Genomic DNA, 23235 nt, shown 5'->3' on the forward strand with positions numbered 1-23235 from the left:
TGACATCATGGCTTGGTTCTTTATCTTTGTGACATTTGGGAGATCTGACCACTTATCTTAAGAGCTGTTTTTCAGTGTTATGTGTATATTGTAATAGGTTGTGAGGTCTGATTTGTTCTTTTGCATAATGCTTACTCAAATATTTCCCCAAAACATTGCAACAATATTTGTGTTGCATGTAGATATTGCAATGGTGTTTAAAAGAGAAAAGAAATACATTGTGGACAAATGTCAGATGTATTCGCATTTACTGTCATTCAACTAATTATTCAGTAATAATAATTGTCCTTCACAGGAGTTTATCAGAAGTCTACTCGTCTGTCTTGAACATTGCAGACTTTGTATCTTAAAGCGCCACTATGCTGGAGTTGATCACCTAATCAGGTATGTTTTTTATTATTATTATTATTATTATTATTATTATCTTCAAATTCCTTTTGATGGTCTCATGTCATGTGATGGAGGGATGAAAGCACACCTGTGACTCCACTAGCCTCCCAATCTACAGACGAGACCCAAATTGTTTTTAGCAATGATGCGTGATTGAATTTCCCCTTGGGGATCAACAAAGTATCTATCTATCTATCTATCTATCTATGTTGCTAACTAATATCACCTCAAGACTGTTTTTAAAGTGCTGGCAAGCTGATGTCAGAGACAGCTCTGCTGTTGTTGGTGTGTGCAATATTTTTGCATGCGTTTTGAGTCGTTGGTTCACCAGGTTCAGATCAAGACTGCTCATTGCTGGGTTGACAATAGAAAATTGTATTTTGCTGTTCAAATTGTTGGGTGAATAGAGCACAGGTGTGGTCTGAGAGATGCAACCCTGCCACGATTACGTGCCATATTTTATTTTGTCAGAGCCATTTTCTGCAGCGTGGAGCCTGTTTTCATTACGGTCCTTGATTGTGACGTGTCTGTCTCCGTATTGATGTGATTGTCTTGTGTTTTAATATGCCCTCACTGGTGATGCATTAGAACCTAATGAACAGACGTTCTAGGGTTCCAAGAAAAGCAGCGGCATTCCAGGGCCCACTCTGGACCCCTTCCACATCCATATCTCAAGAGACTCCTTATTTCTCCCCCTCCTCCTCCCCAAATTTATGAGACAAGTGTGTATCCCAGGCCGCGGTGTGACGCACTGCCTCCGCCGCTCCCTGCACACAATGGGGCCTCTTTCTGGACTTTTAAGGGGGCCTCCGGTACCGTGGCCCAGCTGTTCGGTTACCGTTTTTTATCAGCTCCTAATTTTTGTGCTGAAAGCCGCGCACCTCTGCGCAGATGCACGGTGTGCTCATGCAGAACAGAGCGAAAGGCCAGGGCCAAGGAATGCCCTCCTGCTGTGGGCTCGGGGGAATAAAAAGCCCCGCGACCGGCAGCTCAGCCTCTCTGCTCCGCTCCGCTCCTCTCCTCCCGCACACTGTACGGCTTTGTGTGCCGCCGCCGCCGCTGCTGCTGCTGCCTGTGCGCTGTAACGCAAAGCCCTAATGGCCGCCCCGCTACAGGTGCACAGGGACCCAGGGGGCAAGAGGTGTCCGGTCCCAAACCCAAGCACCCCTTTTACTGCTGGCTGGAAGGATAAGACTACAGTAGGCTACGGACGTGTGCAATGCGTTCGTCCTTCAGCAGAAGTTATTAAGCAGACGTTAAATGATAAGCAAGAGCAGAGGACTCTGGCGGAAGAGTCAGTAGTACGTACTGGACTATACCTGCAAGGGACAAGTCAGTCAACTTCCTGTGCCTTGATGAGAGGAGAGGGAAAAAACTTTCTTTTCATCCAGGACAGAATTTTTCCCTGAGGATCAGAATAGTCTGGACATATGGTTGATTGTCCAGTCATGAGGAAAAAATCCCGAAAGCAGTTAAAAAAGATAGTGAAATGAATGGCACTGTTGCCCCACAGAGGATGCATGTTTGATCTTTGGGAAAAGTCTTTATTCTCTTCATTAGCGGATGTCGTTGTGGATGAGTTATAGGGGTGTAGTGGTGCCTAAAGTATGGAGGACAGCTTGGGAAGATCAAATATGTGCTGCCTCTCAATATTCCACATGTCTGGCACATGCCATTTTGATGGTTTTCCATGAAGCCATGGAGATAACAACATTTTGATCTGCCACAGACTCATCATGTAAACTTGTGGCACATCATTCTACTCCTGGCTACGTTGTTCAACACCTCTGATAATCCTTTCTTCTATACAATTAATTTCATTTTATGACTGACTTAGATATTCAGTAATATTTGAAATGGAATTACCCAAAATCTTTCTATATTCCTTCAAATGTAAGAAAAAAAAAACAGCATCTGTTCGAACGGCATGTTTTTGTTTCCTCAAACTGCAGTTCTGAGAAAGTTCTAAATGATTTTATGCGGGTTTTTTTTTATGCTTGCCATATTTTGTTAGCGTATGACTTTGCACTGCAAAAACCAAGGGACACTGCAGACTATTCAAACACATGGTTCTACTCATGCCTTTGCTGTAAATGCGGATAGAACAATAGAGAAGTAGTGGCCTTTTCTCTCTTAACATATGGTAGCACAAATACCCTGACCAAACACCCTTTTGATGGGCATCCCCATAATGGTCTTGTGGTTTAATATAAAAACCAGTCAGTCTACTCTACCTTGTGGCACAAAACAATGTTTGCTTGTTGGAGGAAGTGCCCAGAAATACAAGGCTGGCGAGTGTAATGGTATATGTTGGTGCTTGCCCAGAACGCCCTCTCTCTAAAACAAGCCTGTTCATCAAGGACACTGTACACGGCTGCGCAACAATGCCTCATGCATATGTTCTAAATCAAGACCCTCCACGCACACACGCTCTCATCCTACTTGCTTACCTTCTTTACATCGAGAGCACTCTCCTCGAAAACCTGATCACATCATTTCCTTTTGACAAGAAAGCCAGAGCATTGTTTGCTTTTCACTTGGATTTCCCACTGCCCCCACCCCCTTTACTCTTTCGGCTGAAGTCTATTTTTTTTTTTTTTTTTTTCATTCCTAAACTGAGCAGTGCCCAGTCAGTCTGATTCTTAATTATTTATTTACTTTACAAAAGAACGAGAAGAAAAAAAAACGACACACAGATAAGGTTTGGGGTTTGTCTTTCCCATAGAAGCTGACAAACTATCGAGTGACATTATAATTCGATCAGTGTTAATAAAAGCTGGACGTGGGCTCTCGGAGGCTGACGGGGGCCAGTTTGAGAGACCGTGCTCTCCTGGGACGGCAGCACAGGCCAGTCAGTGTGTGTGCCAAAGAGCGCTGGGCCTGGCTTTGGGTGAGAGCTGTGCTGGATGGGTTTCAGCGAAGGCCCGAGCTCCCCGCTGCCAGACAGACCACACTAGGAGCAATTATCCAGGACACTCACTCATGCAAGCAAAATAGTTCTCTCTGAACAGTGGAGGAGAACCGGCCGTGCCATACTAGATGGTCCGCGCTCGCAGCCTGAGATGGGGTGGTTTAGGTTTACGCAGAAAAAAGAGAGTATTGATTTGGGGGAGGCATCGAAAAAAAACAGCTCCAAATGAATGTTTTTTTGGACCTTCCAAAAAGGTCCAACATTACAGCACTAAAGTGATCTCATTTACTGTTACTGTTTCCATGGTGATGCAGGGAAAAGTATTGTGTTTCCTGGCAAGTTTGGGGGGGGGAAAAAACTTTATCTAAGGGCATGTATCTCTAAAAAGCTGAAAACGAAGGGACTGAAATGGCCTGTCTGGACAATAACCAGAGGGATGTTAAATGTAGAGCAGCATGTTTAAGATAAGCATGGCGCTGACTTTGCCAAGCAAACCTGAAGTTTGAAAAAAGAACAGGACTGCGCAGCAAAGCACAGATTCCCACACAGCCTCCGCTAGAACATGGCCAGTCAGCAAATGAATGGACGGCACACCAGTGCATTAGGTTTGGTAAACAAAAAGATAGACTAGACTGACAAAAGCATTTCACTTTTTGGACGGTCCTGATGAGACATGAGGCTGTGGTAAAAGTAGTGTTTTACGGCTCTAAATGTGCAGTAATGTATGTTATGTATTTACACATACTGGTTTGTCAACATTACCATTTTTATGACTTACATACTACATCATTGTACTTAAGTAAGATCGATGCATAAATAAGAGTCTGAAATAACCATACAGTTTGTCAAATAATTTCTGGTGTTTAGGGAAAAGAAAAAGGTTTGGGTGACTGATTACCCTTCAATTTAGTTAGACATTTTCAAAACACTCAACAGGCCACATATCTTGTTAAAAAATATATGTGAACCATTTTTTGGAATATGATTATGGATGTCTGAATTAAGCTGTAGAAATTAAAACACAACTATTTTTTTTCTCCATCATTTTCCCACAGCTTTTCTTTCCCACAAAATGATGAGTGGAACATCATATTTCATAGGCCACGTCTGAGAAGTTGTTGAAATGGATTAAAGCGCACTGACTAAAACCACAGGCGCACTGCGGGCGGCGAGAAAGATATATGGTTGTAGAGTGAGTCCACACAGAGCCACCATAGCACAGGCTGACTGCATGCGTACAAATCTCAGCGCTGCGACCTTGTGTTATTAGAGTGAAATCTGGAGAACAGGGGATCGGGTTTCATTAGACATCAAGACGATCCCTGACTGTTTATTTTTCTTCTTTTTTTTTTAATGACAAGATTCGTCAGTCACCCACCTATTCATTATCCTCAGGAGGATAATAACTTTTAGACAGATTACAACCACATCCTTGTCATGCTGGAGTAATAAGACAGCCGCTGTTGTGCGTGGTAAGCACTTCGCTAAACAAAAGATAACATTGATGCAGCTACTAAAAGCACTCACACTCTCTCTGTGCCCCAACTTACAATCTAGCCAGGCCAAAAGGGAGATGTAAACACTGTTCAGTCATTCAATCCTCCACATTAGATGGCTGCTTTTGACAAGGAGCCCCTGAATCCACGGACAATGTGGCCACATAACCAGCCTCTCGCTGGGCCAGGGCACGGTCTCACCAGTGACACACTATCTCACAGACTGCCTTTCAACCCAACAGTTGACCACTGTAGCGGAAAGCAGAGGAAGTGATCATTTTTGAGGCTATCACTACCCCTGCCCATCATACAAATATAGGGCGCTAAAAGTAGAACAACGGTTTGTGTAATTCAAACTGTCTCTCGGCGAAGCTCAGTGATCAGCTGCAATCACGACCATCATGATTCCCCCCCCCTTCCAATGTTTCATGTTTTAGTTTTTCGTGTTTGTTTCACTAAGCATGTGAATTGCTTTTGGAAGTCTATCATTTTTTTTTTCTTTTTCTGTGCAATATTTGTTTTCATAAAAACCTCACTGTCTGCAACCAGACAGGAAATGGCTTGAGTCATGTACCGTGATGAGGTCTTCACCCCAGGCTGTCTGGAGTGCCCATCTGACTGCTGGACTCCACAAACGACCAGGCCTTAAGTAAAACCTCTCCAGTTGACAGTTCCTCTGACAACTTCCTTCACTTCCACCAGGGTCTGAAAGGTCATGTGGTTCTCAAAGTCCCAGTATATAAAATAGAGACTGACTAATTAGTCTGTGGTATACAGTTCAATACAGTGTGTTTGTTTTGGAAGTGAATGTCAGATACTATACACCACTGACACAAAAGGCAAAGTCCGTACACAGATGTTTGGTGTCTTGGTGTCGTGATAATGACTTTTAATTGTAAGGCAAATATGGAATCGCACACTCGAGAGATGCGATAACAATTATAGCCAGACAGACCTTTAGGGTTTTAGCCAAGAACCAGACACTTACTCACTCGGATTTCCAGATAGAGCACTCATTTGCAAAAGTCCGATATCAAACACAACATACACATGTGTTCTTACAATAATTGAATTTTTGTTAGTTGACTACTTCTGTTTCTATTTATAATTAAAATGTCTTACAAAAGCATTGCATTTATACTGCTCTGCAAGAGAATGTTTGCCAATGCCAAAGAAAGGACAAGCAAAAATCAGTTTATCAAGATGGCATCATGTAGACCTCTAGCATCCATTTTTTGTTTGAGCTTTTAAAATTAAGTCTGTCTGATTTATGTGAATGATTCTTTTTCCGGTTGTACATTTCAGCATACTTTTGATGAAACATGATATACACTATGATAAATCATTAATTACATGTCTTCATTTCAATGGTACAATGTTAAATAAAAAATCATGTGTCCAAGTCAAAGCATTCTTCAAAGTGATTTAGAGATCACTTACATTGTTACGAGATTACACTGCTGTAACCTCAAGGCAAAACTTCTTTCAAAGAGCTGATTGAAAGCAAATGTGATGTTGTTTAGATAGAAGAGATAGAACAACATGTTGATTCTGACTATCATTTTAATAATCACCATAACTCTTTGTAGAGCAACTATACTTTCCTTGTTCTTTGAAGGGCCTCTCTCAATCAAGATTAAGAGATTTTTATGGCTTCATGTGTAATCCTACAATGGTAAATATTATTTTAAGCCAAAGATGAATAAAATAGTTTTCATCTTGATTGCTTAAATGTGCACACATATGGAACACATGTACAGTCAGATTAATTTAAAGTAATAGCATGTATGATGTAGAACTTGTTTACCTAACCCATAATACAATTTGTGCACAAAAATGTTCTTTCCGAGTTGTTTGAAAAAAAATAGATAATAAAGTCTGGATGCTGAGGGAAAGTTTTACACTACAGCTCACAACTGAGCAATTTCATCAAGTATGAAACCTAATCTTGAGCTGGCGAGAACTGGCGATGACAGATTCTATATCTAAGGTCCCATTGTTCGTCCGTTTTCTCTCAATAAAGCTTGCAAATTGCTCTGATCTGAGGCACAAAGTGCGCTCTCACTCTTGAAGCGGTCTGAATAAGCGGCTCGATGGTATCTGAATTGGTGAGAAATGGCGGGGATAAGAATCGCTTCCTACATCAAAGGCCGAGACCTGACAGGCCAGCTCTGGGATGAGAAGGAGGCCTGACAGAGCGACAGATCACACACACTGATAGAAAGGGAAGGACACACCTCCAGCAGACCTCAGGTCTACGCCTGTGTGGTTGTTTACCCCCAAATAACTGCATGGGTTGGAGGCTATCAAAATACTGTGCCTTTGAAATGATGACCTGTGTTGACGGTCTTGTTGTGTTATATCTGATCGTCCAGCTCCTAATAGAAATGTAACCGCAAATGTAGTAATAGTGTAACTATTTCATTATTACTTTAAGCATTTTATGATTGCATTGGGGGGAGGGGGGAAACTTCAAATCTGACAATTTTGTCATCATCAATACTTCAGCTTACATTAAAATCCCAAAGAAGGGCCACAGTTGTCCTCAGCCAGTCTAGTCCAGTCCTGTCCAGCATGTTGGCTACAGTCTCGTGCAGTGTCTTCCATGGGCAGAGCTACGGGTGAACATCTGCGATGCTTTTTGTTTCTGTCCGTCCTCTAATTAATGAGGTTGCCGGACAGGACACCGCCGACTTTGATTGAGTGGCTTTTTTTTCCCTTGACCCTTTGGTACTGTAGCCCAATATGAGCATCTAGCCCGAGTTTTGTTCTTCCCTCTCATCCTGTATATTTTGCAACAAGCAGGAGACCTCTTCATTCTCATAGGGGTCTGAAAAGGGCCTTTGTTTCCAACTCTGAACACCTGGAGGGAGTTATCTCAGAGAGACGCCCTCGCTCGCTCGCTCGCTCGCTCGCCCGCCCTCCCCTTCCACACCAGCGATGGGCTGCCGGGCCGCCGTACACCCCCTCGGCCCGGGCCAGTCCCGTAGACAGACACAAAGAGACAGTCCCAGCAATGGGAAACGGCCTTTCCCATTAGTGATCACATTGTCCTTAAGAGCCTGCAAGTGATCTCCCATTGAGACCATTCCAGCGGAGGCAGGATGACACGCTGCGCCAGCTGGTTGGGTACCATGGTGGCCGTCCTGTTTACACTGCGCGACTCAAAACTAAAACCAGACAAAAGCACGTTTCTCACCCACTCTCTGTCTCTATTGACTTCAGCGGACCTTCTTGTTATTATCCATGATGTTACAGTCACTTGCACCAGCTGCTCGCTTACTCACTGTTTGTCTTAAGACATCTTGAAGATGTTTGGAGTGTGTGTGGAGTTTGTTGTTATTTGTTGTTTTGGTGAAATAGAAAAAACGCAATAACACTGAAGAGTTAGAAATGCAACTGCATTTCGTGCAAGACGTTACAATTAGCTTGGTAATGACCAAAGGAACCCTTCAGCCATGATGTGCTTGGGGAGGGGGGAAGACTTGACCTTCATTAAAAGGTGTGAAAGTCCAATTACCCAGGGCATCCAAGCTTGGAGGATGAGGGCACCTGCCTCCACTTTCCCACAATTTGGAGGTTAGGCCATAAAAGCACATTTTGAACACTACTATCTTTGCTTTTAAAAGATTAAGTTCAGATAAAGTTTCAAAAAATAAATTATAATGACATTATTTTATAGTTTTTCTCAGTTGTTATTTTGTAATGCATGGTATTTATATATATATATATATATATATATATATATATATATAAAATGAATTGTATTTTGTATGAACTATCCCCTATTGACCAAATGAACTACAATTTCCATAGAATGGAAATACCATCATCTTTCCTTTCCTTTTCCTTGTGTCTGTCCCATGCCGGAAACTGATTTCCCCATTAGTTTTTCCAGCTCCACCTTTTCACTTTTCCCTTTCCCTCTCCATTCCTTCCTGTCATTCCTTTCGCTCAATCACTCTGGGTCTCAGCCTCATTAGGAAGTGTTAGAAAGTTGCTGAAGTGAGAAATAGGCCTGCGAAAGCTCGTTGTCCTAATTAAACTTTGACAAGAAGAGTGACAAGAAGCAATGGAGAGGAAACAATGGCAACAGTGTTTGAGTATGAGCCCAAAGCTGGGAAAGGCTTTGTCCTCCCGAACAAAAGCATCTGTTTGCATGTGTTCAACTCCATTCAACTTCACCAGGCCCAGGTGCAAAAACCAACTTCACGATGAACATCACAACTCATCACACCTTTGCACGGCTGATGACCGGCCAGCAGTCGCCCCCAATCCCCCCTCCAGAACTAGATCAAAGCTACTTTGTTACAATGTAAATATTGTGCTGAAGAATTAATTCACACTCATTACTTCCATTGCCTGGCTGTAGGACACTGCCAATAATTTGGGGATACAGTAATCTTTTTGGGCTGAGTGAAGGGAGACAAGCTATTTTTGTGCTCCCAGCATAGCTATGTTTTTCCGTGTCTATTCATCTTTGTTTTAGTTATTAATCATTCACTACTGATGAACAACAGTAATGTTTTTTTTTTTTTTTTTTTGTAGAGTTATCACGAAAAAGTAAAGAATTGTATGTATTATTTTCGTGTGGTGCAACAAAAACACATTAATCCGAAACAAGGTTTTGGATATTTGAAAAAAAAAAAAAAAAAAGACAAACAAACAAAAACAATTGAAACAGTCTAGTCCAGAATAAAGAAGACAACCACGTGTTAAAGTTATGGAGTCTACATGATGGCTCTGAATAAAATAGAAAAGTTCTCAGACCTGACGGGAGTCGCAGGCACAAATGACCAGACTATTGAATTAACTTGTATTATTCGTTGCATGTTGTTCCATTATTCTCCGTACGCCCACTGTGTAGCCGTATTTATTGAACTCACGTGTTAAATTGAGCTTATTAGGGACTCCGACGGTGAATGCCCATGAATATGTTTACAGGGGCGGGGTTGGGACTCGCTTCTCTAGAGAGGGAGGAACTCAAAACGTCTTATAAAGCCTGCTGGATGAAACAGTGTCCAGTCAACAACAGCTCCCTGTACACAGCTATCTGTCTTCATCAATTGCAATATGGCACAGAACGGAACTATAGAAAATGGACTTTCTCAAGGGGACGTTTTCCCTTTTCCTCAGCCAATGAAAGTGCCAGAGGTGAAACATACACAGGTAAGCTGTTTCATATTTAGCCTACTATTTTAACTTCGATGAATAGGCTACTAAACTCGAATTCCCAGACGCTGGTGGATATCTATGTGGAATTTGAATATGAGCCATGCTCGTGGTCTGCCTACATCTATATTATTTATTTATCAAGAACAGACTTTGTACAACAATATCATAAGTAGGCTAATGAATTGTCATCTTACCAAATAGAGACTAATGTTGTTTCATGCTTCTGAGCTAGTCTATTTGGGCCAGCATTTCTTTTCTTCATTTCCCCAAAATGCCAGCTTCATTACTGATATGAGGACTGTTTTTGACCCAACAGATTTTTATCAACAATGAATGGCACAACTCAGTTAATGGAAAGAAAATTCAGACAGTTAACCCGGCAACAGGTGTGAAAATCTGCGACGTTGAGGAGGCAGATGAGGTAGGCTATAATGTGACACTTCTGAATTTATCAGCAGGTGTATGTGGCGGAGGAAGATTCCTGTTAGGCCGCCAGCAAGTGCCGTGCATGCTCACTTCGTCTTGCCACTCGCTTGTTTTTCGTAAGATAAGCCCATGTACGATTTCATGTTGGTAATGTATGTACATATTCCGTAATGGTAGGCGGATGTAGATAAAGCAGTGGAGGCTGCTAAGGCTGCCTGCCAGAGGGGATCACCATGGCGTACCTTGGATGTTTCCAGCCGGGGGAGACTTCTGCACAAATTGGCCGACTTGATGGAGAGAGACCGGGTCCTGCTCGCAGTGAGTGTCTTTCCCATGTGTCCTCCTGTACCACAGAAAGTTATTGGCCATGGTTGTGCCCATGCAATGACTACCATGACTATTTTTAGAGCGCATTTCCCTGCAGTTTCGCAGTGTAGCCTAGTATATTGAGCTCGTGAGAAAGCCCTTTTCTGTTATCACTGACAGAGCATGTCATAATTTCATAGTCCCAAACTGCTATCAGCTTCATAAAAATGTTTTTAGGAATGACAGACCCCCACCCATGCCTTACACACCCCTCACCCAGCTCTTACACACACACACACACACACACACACACACACACACACACACACACACACACACACACACACACACACACACACACACACACACAGAAATGTTAATACCATTTTTTGACGAGAAGCAGTAAGACTGTCCAGTCCAATAAAAAACTGAATGATGAAGCCCGTGGTACAGCCAAGGGCACAGCAAAAATCTAAAACAGCATTGCTTCGCATGACATCATAAACACCCCCTCTGCCTCTTCTTGTACACTGGTGACTTTTTGGGGTTCTAAATGCAGTATTACAATCTTGTAATTAAACCCCTGCTTGCTTTAGTTTTCACTTCATTGAACTGCCAGATTGCATTAGGGAACACATTTGTGAATGAAATTTTACAGATGTGAGTGAAGTAATATTTTGGGATCGCATGTGACTGCTAATTGCAAACATGTTCTATAGTTCTTTCCTGGCGCGTCATTAATTAGAATAAGTCCCAGCACTGTTTTGGGGGAATACAAAACAGATTGACTGTACAAAAACGTAAATGTGATCACTTTGGTTATGTGAGCTGTTCACTGATTATCTCTTAATTTTTAGTGGTTTAAATGAGTTAATATGGAAGGTCTGAAAATGTAAAGGAGAGGAGAAACATGATCAGACAAAGTACTCTAACTTGTATACCAACTACACACAAGAAGACCAGTTCAGTCATTCATTCAGTCAAACTTCCTCCAAACGTATTGCAGGCTACAGCGCCAAGTCATTTGTTATCTCTGGTTGTAGATGTTATCGGGGTTAACAGATTAGCAGGTGAATGCGTTTTTGGGGAAATGAGATGTATGTAAATGTGGCGATTATGGCCCTTATCGTTACATTTTAAGTCTGCAATTGTGGTGCTGGTTTTCTGGGCATATAAGAATAGGATGTTCATAGTGCATGATCTATTACAGTTGCCTTGGCCAATCTTTCAGTGCATGCCAACCCTGGCCCACAAAAGACACAGCACTGCCAGCGGTTATAGAAACGCACCCACTAATGCCTGGGTCCTGGTCCACGGCTCTCCATTGTGCTCTGTTTGAGGGGGAAAGAAGAATTTATTTCTTATTATTATTATTTCATTTCTGGATCCACAAATTCCCGCAGCATATTAAACTGTTGGCATGTACGGCGCACATAAAACATTGTTTTGTAGCAACCGCTTCGTGCATTACATTACGAAGCATTTATCAAATATTCCCTCCAGTGTGACTTCAGGGGTAATCCTGGATTTAATATTTGTGTCAGTCAAATCAACTTAGCGTCTGTGATTTAAAATGCTTTGTGACTTGCTGTGCATTTTGTCGTGTGTCTTTTTGGGTGATTCTCACTTAATGTCATTTTCTTTTCAGACCCTTGAAGCAATGGATACTGGTAAACCCTTCCTACATGCCTTTTTCGTTGATCTCGACGGGAGCATCAAGACTCTGAGATACTATGCGGGCTGGTCAGATAAGATCCATGGCAAATCGCTACCAGTGGGTAAGTGTCCATTCTCTCGTGACTCTATTCAGTCGCATATCGCTTTATTTTGTTTCCTGGCGAGGCGTCTGCGCTGTCAGTCACGCCGGCCGTGGCCACTTGCACAGCTTGCACCGCCAAGTCCCCTCGTCCACAATGCGGCCTGATAGAGAGATGAGTTAATGGCCGCTGGTTCACGTCAGGGGGTTGGTGAATTCTTCTGAGCCCTGGGTGGTATCTCGTCCCCTCTCATGCTGCCCTCCTTCCACTGTGTCTCCGCCACACCGCAGGGGATCAAATAGACAAAACAGGCCGGGCCCTTTTCCTCCCGATTAGATTCAAATAAAGTGTTAAAAGACGAAAGGGCCCAGCGCACAAAGGAAAAGGAAGAGGCTCTGATCATGATCACTGAGGTGCATCAGCCAGTGCTGGGATGTTGCTCTGATAGGATTGGGCACCCAGGACGTGATTTGAGTGCAGCTCACTTAACCCCCGCGCCCCAGCCCACCCCACCTCCTCCTCCCCCCCCCCCCCCCCTCACATGGCTTCCCCTCTTGGTTGGTGGCCCCCCTCCTCCTCGCCCCCCAAGACCCAGTCCAGACAAAAAAAAAAGGTCCCACCCACTCCACATCCATTTTATGAAAATAATTTCCCTTAAATGATCCCGGAGCCATTTTGCCCTGGCAACATGTAAATTTAACCTTTGATAACCACTAGTGAGGGATCACCCAGAAACAGGAGATAATGAGTGTCAGAGCTGGCCATTGTGTCGAGGGAGACTCTCCGTCTGTAATCACAGGTGAACAGCCGCGCGGAGAAACTCGAGAAGGTCAGAAAGGAGAGGACCGGGATTTAGCAGATTATCAGCTACGGGTCTGACATATCCTGCTGCAGACGATACTACAAATGTCAAGTTATAAGGCAGGAAGTTGCTGTGGTCTATAAAAACACAACAATAGGACTGCGGAGGTGTTGTTCAAACGTAGATTTAAAGTGTTGATAATATATTAGTTTTGTTTTTCAAGGGGGGGTGTATTGGTCGACATATTGACGTGTGCAGAGTATTTGTTGCTGAAGAGGCTTTAAAACTTGGCTATTGTGTATTGATTTTCTTGATGTGGCATCATACTGTGCGAAAATATTGCTTTATTTGAATTGGCATGTAGAGATGCAATTGAGTTTGTAAACTTTTATTATATGGCTCTTTAATTCCACTTAACCATCTCTCCCCAGCAGACGTACTTAAAAAAGAAAACAATTTTCCAAAAATGTTTTTATAGCCCTTGGTGTTTCCAAACACCTGCTGTTGCTGCCCTGTTGCCTGAAGTACCAGGCCTCCCAAATACTTCCCCCCTAGCGCCATAAAACACTGAACTCGGAGGAGTAACACAGAAAAGATGTCGGCAATTCTGACATCTCATTTAGCCGCAATCCACAACAGGGCCAGATCTCAGGTTGCAATTTGTCTGCGTCTCTCTCTCACTCTTTTTTTGTGTTGTTTTTTTTTTTAACTTGGGCATTTGTGGACCCAGGATGTGGTTAATCATTCCAACTCGCTGTTTACAAAAGAAAAGGTACAGTGCAGCACAAAATAATAATGCGGCAGAGCTACCTTAAATTACCTCTGGCTGGATATCTGATTCCAACGTGGAGGAGAACTGGAGAAGGAGTCTACTGACAGGGAACAAAGGTGTGCACCAGAGCCAAAGGTAGATCCGCAAAGAGTTTGAACCGCTGCCTACACCTTTCACACTTTATCCCTCTCTCCCATGACATTATATCTCTGGTAAAATATATACACGCTTCCTGGCCAAATCTTTGTGTGGGCTGCTGTGAGATGCGCTTTGGCGTTTTTTTTTTTTTTTTTTTTTTTTTTTTTCGTGTTTGGTTTCGGTGCCCTCATCCAAGAACTTCTCTCGCTCTCCTGAAACAGAAAACTCTTGGGTATATCAAAGGCACATGTTTGAGAATGCATTTAGAAAAACAGCGGTTAACATTTTGCTTTTTTTTGTCGTTGTTGTCTCTTGTGCTTCAAACAGATGAAAATTTTGTGTGTTTCACCAAACATGAGCCTGTCGGCGTTTGCGGAGCAATCATTCCTGTAAGTATGAAAGAGGACCTGTTTTCTTCCACCCACTGTCAGCTGTTCTTTTTTCTCTCTCTCTCTCTCTTTCTTCTCACTCCATCCAGCTGAGCGGCCGGGTCTGGGGATTGTATCTGCGGCGTAGTAACAGGGAAGACGGAAGGGTGACACAAGCACGGCATCTCAATTAAGCAAATCAGACAGGTCATGGCACATCCCGTCTGAAACGGCTCCCAGTCATTCTCAGCGGCGCGATCGCTCCTATGCAAATGTTTTTGTAACGTTCCAGTGTGCGCTGCAGGCAGGCCTGTTTTTCAACCGGACCTAGCGAGTGCGGGGCACAGGGCGGGCTGACTGACTCAGAGAACAACACATGGCATTGAGTCCAAATCGAGAGAGGAGGAGTGCCACCAAATCTCAGCAACACCAGCACCCCCCCCCATCCCCTCCACCCTACTCCTACCACCCCCACCGCGCCTACGCACCCTGTGGACCCTCGCCTCTCTTGTCCTCCCCCTCCCTCCCTCTCTCTCTCCCTCCTTTCTTCCCTCCCTCCCTCTCTCTCTCCCTCCCTCCCTCCTTCCCTCCCTCTCTTAAGAGACAGCCTGTTGTGCTGGCACACTCAGTTATGTTGTAACTGAGGCCCCTCTCTTTCCCCCCCGCTCCACTCCTGGGCAGGAGGGTTCTCTCCGCTTCCTGATCGCCGCACTTCACCCTCATTGTCCGATCCCTCTGTGTAGGCCGCGATGCTATCAGGGGGCACGAACCGCCGCAGAGAGACACGCTGCGTGCACTTGGGGGAACTCCGGTCCAGGTGTTTCCTTACCGCGCCTGAGCCCAGGCCGGGGCCGCCGCTGAAACAGAATCCCGACAGGCGTCAGCTGAACGGGGGGGGGACACAATGCCGCTGCGACTCCGACACATCCTTACCTGTAGCGCACCTCCACTGCAGGCCCACAGGCAGGCGGAATGGCCCCCATGAGTCAGTTTATGTAGCTCTTTAGAACCGCGCGTGAGATCCGACATCGCCGTATTAACTTCACATGAATCTCTGCTCATTAGTAGAACACACGTCACACTAATTGTTTCCCCCGAAACTCCGTCTTAATCTCGGCTCTTGCTAATCGCAACAGCAACGGGTACAATTACAAGTTGTTTCTGTGTAGGTTATATGTTAGCAGCCTCAAGTAATCGGTGACTTTGATAATCACAGCAAATGCAATCAGGGTAATTAGATCGGGGCTTGGTTTGGCTCTGTTCAATTCGTATCGCATTACCCGTTTCTTGCGAGAGCATATTTTGTACATTTAGAGCAAAAAGTGATCTTTCAAGTCTATCTGCGAAAGAATGCCATGTATCTTCTTATGTTGCTTTGGCAACAAAAAGAACAAAACTGTTGTTAGACATGGGAGATTATATCATAAAGTGTAACTCATACTCCGGCACTGAATGTAATTACTAAAAGCACTACTGGCACTCAAAGCCGATGACTCAGTATGAGGGAAAAACAGGAAGCTGTTCTCTGGAGTACAAGTCTCTTAAAAAAATTCCATAATTGCCATCACTGTATCCAAAATGCTGTAAAAGTTAACAATGCATTAAAAGTAAACATGTTGCCGTCGTGCTCATTTCTGCTGACGGGGCCTGCATGTTGGCCACACTTATATTCCCTAGGTGTGCAGAGGTTTGGAAAGCTATATATAATTATATATATATAATTATCTAATATATAATTTTTTTTCTCACACCTCTTTTTTTTTCTTTTTTTCTTTTTCTGTCTGTGCTCTCAGTGGAATTTCCCCCTGTTGATGTTCACGTGGAAGATTGCACCTGCACTGTGTTGTGGCAACACTGTGGTCATCAAGCCGGCCGAGCAGACCCCTCTCACAGCTCTCCACATGGGGGCACTGATCAAGGAGGTGAGGTGAAGCCCCAGGACTCGTCAGCAAGAGGGACAGTGGGGTGGAGCGGTGGTGGTGGTGTGTGTGTGTGTGTGCGTGCGTGCGTGCGTGCGTGCGTGCGTGCGTGCGTGCGTGCGTGCGTGCGTGCGTGTGTGCGGCGCGCGTGTGTCTGCGTGCGCATGTGTGTGCGCGTCTGTGTGTGTGTGTGTGTGTGTGTGTGAGTGTGTTTGTGTGTGTGTGCGCGTGTGTGTGTGCGCGTGTGTGTGTGTGTGTGTGTGTGTGTGTGTGTGTGTGTTTGTGTGGGTGGGGGTGGGGGGCTGCTGCTAGTGCCAGCACACACATGCAGTCAGAGCAGAGATAATTCCCAGATACCGAGGGTCCTCCCACAGCCAGCCATTCTTTTGCAGTGAGAAGAGGATAAACATATTGTCCAATATAAAGCACACGCTTAAAAAAAAAAAAGAATTGGCATTGAGCTAAAGCAGCCAGGAAAGCAAGCCGCAGCCCGTGGGACATTTTCTTTGACCTATTTAGGTTCACTTGTAGCCCATTAGTCAATTTAGTCCTGGACTCCTTTTGCGGCGCATGGAAAAAGTCCCGGTCTTAAGTGATTAGGCCGCTTCTCTTTTATCATTGGTAATGATTGTTAGCGCGGGCCCCGCTCGCCTACTAATGACTCACATTTTTTGTGGCTCTGCCACGCAGGCCGGCTTTCCCCCCGGAGTCGTGAACATCCTACCCGGGTATGGCCCCACAGCTGGCGCTGCCATCGCCAGCCACATGGGCATCGACAAAGTGGCGTTCACCGGCTCCACAGAAGTAAGCGCTTTCATCTGGATGTGTACGGGCAGTCACTGTCGGAGCCCAGTGTCTGAGGTTGCTTACGCATCGAAATGTTTTCCAGAGAGAGTTTTTTGTTTACTTAAAGTACACATTTCTACAAGAGGGTTGTGTGTTTTTTTGTGTCATTGTCGTCGTTGACATACTAATAGATGTCTGTGCTGACTGGATTGTCCTGCCTGCTTTTTCTTTCCAGGTGGGCCAGTTGATCAAAGAAGCCGCCGCAAAGAGCAATCTGAAAAGAGTGACCCTGGAGCTGGGAGGGAAAAACCCCTGCATTGTCTTTGCCGATTCAGACTGTGAGTGATGTGGTTTTAGTCATACTACATCAGTGGCGGTGACGCTTGAAAAGGCTGAAATGCTATCACATTGTCACACCCACGGCAAGCCGTTTGGTGATGACATTAATATTAATGGTGTTGCTCATGCTGACTATAATCGGTGTCTAACAAGGGGCTGTGTGTCGTTGGTGGATTGTTGTTGTTTTTTTTCAATAGACTGACAGGCTGTTGATGATTTATGATTAGCAGGATGCCTGTATAAAGTTATGACAGTACAATAGTAAAGGCCTACGTTCCCACAAAAAAAGCCATGTGGACACTAACCAAGCAAAATGAAAAGAACAATAATCTATGCTTAGACCAGAGCACACTGATTCCATATAATGGCCCTTCATTTCTACATCAAAGGGATGCATGAATGAATGCTTGTGTTATGCGTGAATAAATGCTCTGTGTTTATTTGTAAGGTAGGAAGTCAGTACAGCCTTCCTCACAGAAGTAGGTTTTTGCCTGTAGCCCAGTCAGTCCATTGAGTCCTGCTATCCACACACCTAGCTGGCACTTCTCTTCCTTTCCTTTCTCCTCTGCTTCTTCTTCTACCACTTCCATCGTCGACTACACTTTGACTAGTGCATAAAACCTCATACTACAAACTAGATAAGCACTCTGAGAGCATAGACCTAAAGCCAACCATCCGGATCACTCCCAAAATGTAGTCGTTTCTTCCTTGGGTCATTTCAGACCTATTCATCGAATTTCATCGAAATCCATCCACAACTTTTTCTGTATAAAGATAGATAGATAGATACTTTATTGATACCCAAGGGGAAAGTCAAGAGTTATCTGAGTTATCTTGCTAACAAACAGACAAACATACAAATAGACAAGCAAACAAACCCCGATGAAAACATAACCTTGGCAGAGGTAACTAGTACTGCATCCTCCTGTCCTCTGATAATGCCATTGATTGATGTAGTACAAATGGTTACCTGGATCCTCTGCATTACAGCTTGAGTGTCACTTGGATAAAGGTGTCGGCTAAATGCCTGAATGTAAATGTAAAATGTGTTTGCAGTGCAGCTGGCCGTGGAGGAGGCCCAGAAGGGAGCCTTCTTCAATCAGGGTCAGGCCTGCACGGCCGCCTCGCGCGTCTTCGTGGAGGACAAGGTGTACGACGAGTTTGTGCGCCTCAGCGTGGAGGCGGCGAAGAGGATAGTGTCCGGCGACCCCATGGATCCGCTCACGACGCACGGGCCACAGGTGAGGGCCGCTATCCCTCGCCAGCTCATCAAGAAGGGGTCAATCATTCAGACGTTTGGCAGATTACGGGGCCCGTCGTGTTTTAACACAGCTCTCAGAAGACCTGAAGACTCTGTTTTATAAGGAGCAGATAGTAGAGATAGAAGAAGAGATACAGCTGCATGGATGGATAAAGGAGTTTTGAATGCTTATGTTTTAGATAGAATTTGTTCATAATGTCCATATTTACCACATGGGTTGCTTCCTCTCCTGATAGTGATGGCTCACTGACTGTAAATTGGTCGTCAATTCCAACAATTCCCGCTGAATCTCTCTCTCTGTTCCTCACTCTCTCTCTCTCTCTCCCTCTCCATCTTGCGCTCACCCTTGTTGTGCTAGATTGACCAGAAGCAGTTTGATAAGATCGTGGAGCTGATTGAGAGCGGGAAGCGGGAGGGCGCTACCGTGGAGTGTGGAGGGCAGGCGGCGGAGGGCAAAGGCCTCTACATCCAGCCCACCATCTTCTCCGGGGTCAAAGATCACATGCGCATCGCCAAAGAAGAGGTACCTGTACTGCAGTGGTCAGCGGTCCAGTTGCTTTCCATTTATTTTGGTCTTGCAGTTTCGTACTTGTTTGCAGGATGAAACTAATTGCTGTTGTCATTGTGTGTACAATACTGCCACCTTCTGGAGGGCAGCAGAATGACATTTGTTTTCAATTGGCACTATGTTGTTGAAATGAAGCAATAGAGATTTGAGTTTTATGTGTTTTTCAGTGGTTTTTGGAGCTGATGCCAAACCTAAAATAGCCCAGCTTTTACAATTTGTGAATCCCGAGAGAGGGTCTTTCACTAGCCTGTCAGAGCTCTCTGAATTTAACATCCAAAAAAAACCACAGTGTCACACTTCACCAATCGAAGATTTCACCAGCCATCTGCTTCCTAACATTGGTGTCACTGTAGCACATTGTCACAATTTATGAGATGAGACAACTTAAGCAAAATAACGCAAAACTGGTCCCGGTCATTTTTCAGAGATGATGGGATGACCAAAACAAGAGCATGACTAACATGTGTGTTTCTGTTTGTGCGTGCTGTGCTATCCTAACTGCGTTTGGTTGGTGATGCTCAACTCTTTGCAGATTTTTGGCCCCGTACTGTGCATCCTGAGGTTTAAGAGCCAGGAGGAAGTGATCACGAGGGCCAACAACACACATTACGGCCTGGCAGCGGCCGTCTTCACACGGAGCGTGGACCGGGCGCTCAGCGTCTCGTCTGCGCTGCAGGCCGGAACCGTCTGGTTAGTGACCTTACTAATTCTTTCATTTATTAGGCTTTTAAACGCTTTTTTGCGTTTCTATCAATAGGGCAGTGGAGAGAGACAGGAAGTGAGTGGGAGAGAGAGAGAGAGAGATGGGGAGGGATCGGGATATGACCCAGGTCAGAATCGAACCTGGGTCCCTGTAGGCACTGAGACCCAAATGTGGTTCGGTGCTGCCACGTACACCTCAGCTCCCCCCCTTCCTAATCCTCTTCCAGACTATATGGTTAAGCAGAGAGGGCTGCGCCAGGTGTAGGAGCAGAGTGTTGGAACAGCAGCTCCAGACAGATGCTTTGAGGCGCATGATCTCATAGACAGCTTGGCTGTTTGTTGGATTTAGCTTTGGCGTTGAATCACCCAGTCATGGGTTTCATCAGGTCCCTTTCCACAGGTATAGAAAATCCAAGCACCTATGAATGCAGACTTCACGGTGCTTGATTAACCCACCTGTGGAAAGGGACATGTGTAAATGTGCAATTTTTTGTATGATTTTAATAGTAATAGCAATACTAGATAATAGTATTTTGGGAAAGAATTAGGGAATAAAACCTGTTGTCAGTCAAGCAAAGAATATGGTTCCTCATTTCACCACATATAGTAAGGCTCATAAAGAAACTGTCAGGGTCAGACTATACAAAAACTACCTTTGCCTTTTTGATACACCTGGAAAAATATTTTTGACCGTCCATGCTGTAACATAATACCAATATTGCTGATCTTTCTATATTAGAGAGCCCTCAAGTGGCCACTATATGCATGACATTAATGCATGTTTACTCCCCCATGAGTTTGTGTAAACAATGAAAGTTTTACTCCCCCGCAGATTTGTGCTCTCATTGTGTAAACTGTGCTCAGTTTTGTAATCCACCCCTGCGGTTTAACAGTCCATACTTATGGCTTTGTAAATCCACACTGTGGGTTCTATGGGTAATCCATCTCCTCAAGTAAACAACCCATCCAGTTGACTTGGTATGGGCTGTTTAAGTGATACAGTATACTAGACTTACAGTTCCATGGGTGTGGTTGTTTAACTGATACAAGTGGATAATAAATCTGTGAGTTCAGATTTTCCTCATGCAAAAATAAAACATCAACCCAGTGACCTCAGAGTGGCGTGGTCGAGGACTGCGCTCCTCATGCCTCATGTGTAGACGCCTAGTGAGGAATGAGTAGACCTATCTTAACTTCCAGTCAGTAAGACCGTAAATAACTTACAGACAGTATGTCACCATTTATTCTATTCTCTATTAGGAGTTTATTTTCAGTTTTGCCCATTGTGTATTTTTTCAGCCTAAAAGACTAGCTGGATGAATAATATGTTTCAACACAAAAATAAGTTAATGAAAGACATCTGTGTGGCTGTGTGGCTGTGTTAATGTGTTTGTAATGGTGTCCCATCCTCCTCCCCAGGGTGAACTGCTACAATGCTCTCCATGCTCAGGCTCCGTTCGGAGGCTACAAAATGTCCGGAAATGGACGAGAGCTGTGAGTACAATTACAATCAGATCTGATCAAAGATGTATCACTCAATGACACTATGCTTGCTTTGCACTTTGAAGTGTTCTGTTTATCCACAAAGAAGTAACAATTTAATTTGACCCAGACTGTGTTGTGGGATGACCGTGGGAACTATGAAACCACCCCAACAGCTAGTGTGTGTGTGTGTGTGTGTGTGTGTGTGTGTGTGTGTGTGTGTGTGTGTGTGTGTGTGTGTGTGTGTGTGTTTGTGTGTTTGTGTGTTTGTGTGTTTGTGTGTGTGTGTGTGTGTGTGTGTGTGTGTGTGTGTGTGTGTGTGTTTGTGTTTGGCCTTGCAGCGGTGAGTATGCTCTGGCTGAGTACTCTGAAGTGAAAGCAGTCACCATCAAACTCATGGAGAAGCTGTGAGAAAGTAAAAGGGCCGGACTACATTTCCCTCAACCCCAGCAAGAAAACCAGCACTTCCTCTGACAACCACCATCAACTAGCCCCGAGAGTACGGCTTGGTCCGAACGTTTAAGGCACACAGTCTCCGGAGCCCATGGCTCTGCGCCACGACTATGGAGCCTTTCCTCATAAGCAACGCTTTCTTTACCTCTGCAAGCTACATGTCTGTCCTCTTTTATCTTTGTAGATGTTATGTACAAATGTAAATGTATTTTTTGCTTTATTTTAAAAAAAAAATCATTGGATCTTAAATTGCCGTCTTTTTTAAACACTAGTGTTAAACTATCTCCCCTACAGTGAATGGACTGTGGACAGTAATGTCTTAAAGGAAAAGAAATTATGTGTATGTCTTAAATGATATTGTTTGATTGAGCCACATTGAATGATACTATGTTGTATCAAATGTTAAACATAATTAGAGGTCTCCCAGGCAATTGTGTTTTTATTCTATACTGCCAAGTAGCCTAAGATGCATTTTGGACATTTACATTCAATGTACAGTTTTTACTTTGAGTTGGAAACCAGTTTCAATAATTCTCTTTTAATTATTGTCTTTGTACCACAGCTCTAAGTAGTGTGGTGACATTTGTTGAAGCTTTAATTCAGATTAAAGGCAGGAAATTGATCAGGTTTATGGAAAATTGGTACTGGTACGTCAAATATAATGTGAAACTTCATGGGATGTCATGATGTCATCGGTGTATTTTAATAGCTTGACAATTTGCTGTACATTCAGCAAATCTTATGGAACCAAGTGAAAGTACTTTTGCTCTTTGCAGAATGTTTGTTAAATTGTTTTACCTGCAGAGAATGTAATGTAACTATTACAACCCAAATGGCAACCTTTTTCATAATTCTTTGATTAGTCATTAACTTTTTTTTTGTAAAACCTTTAAAATCTAACTGCTAAAATAAATAATAATTAAAACATTCTTGGTATGAACTCTAGTGAAGTCATTTCTTATGCAATTTATAAAAGGCATTCATTGTTTCCTAATGTCAAACATGCGTGTCAGCCTAAGATTTGCGCAGAATTAGGCTACTTGTGCTATAGGCCTACCTACTCATGGCTATAGTATAGCCTAGGCTATGCCATCAGTATTTGAGTTATAATGCCACTTTGACACCATGATGAGGTCAAGCACGAATCATTCATAACTCTAGAATGCTACAATTCCTATATCCGG

General features: G+C 43.9%; 1 protein-coding gene across 1 annotated transcript; it reads left to right on the forward strand.

The window, feature by feature from the left end:
• The first annotated feature begins 9837 nt into the window (after positions 1-9837).
• On the forward strand, positions 9838-22950 carry aldh1a3 (aldehyde dehydrogenase 1 family, member A3). The gene is made up of 13 exons (XM_062549677.1): positions 9838-9966; positions 10289-10393; positions 10576-10716; positions 12353-12482; positions 14501-14562; positions 16335-16463; positions 17151-17264; positions 17482-17584; positions 18642-18826; positions 19205-19369; positions 19947-20104; positions 21536-21610; positions 21940-22950. Exons 1-13 carry the CDS (start codon positions 9871-9873, stop codon positions 22007-22009), a joined length of 1533 nt encoding a protein of 510 aa, XP_062405661.1. The 5' UTR covers positions 9838-9870; the 3' UTR covers positions 22010-22950.
• The last annotated feature ends 285 nt before the right edge of the window (positions 22951-23235 follow it).

The sequence above is a fragment of the Sardina pilchardus genome, chromosome 11, assembly GCF_963854185.1.
Source record: "Sardina pilchardus chromosome 11, fSarPil1.1, whole genome shotgun sequence".
NCBI lineage: Eukaryota > Metazoa > Chordata > Actinopteri > Clupeiformes > Clupeidae > Sardina > Sardina pilchardus.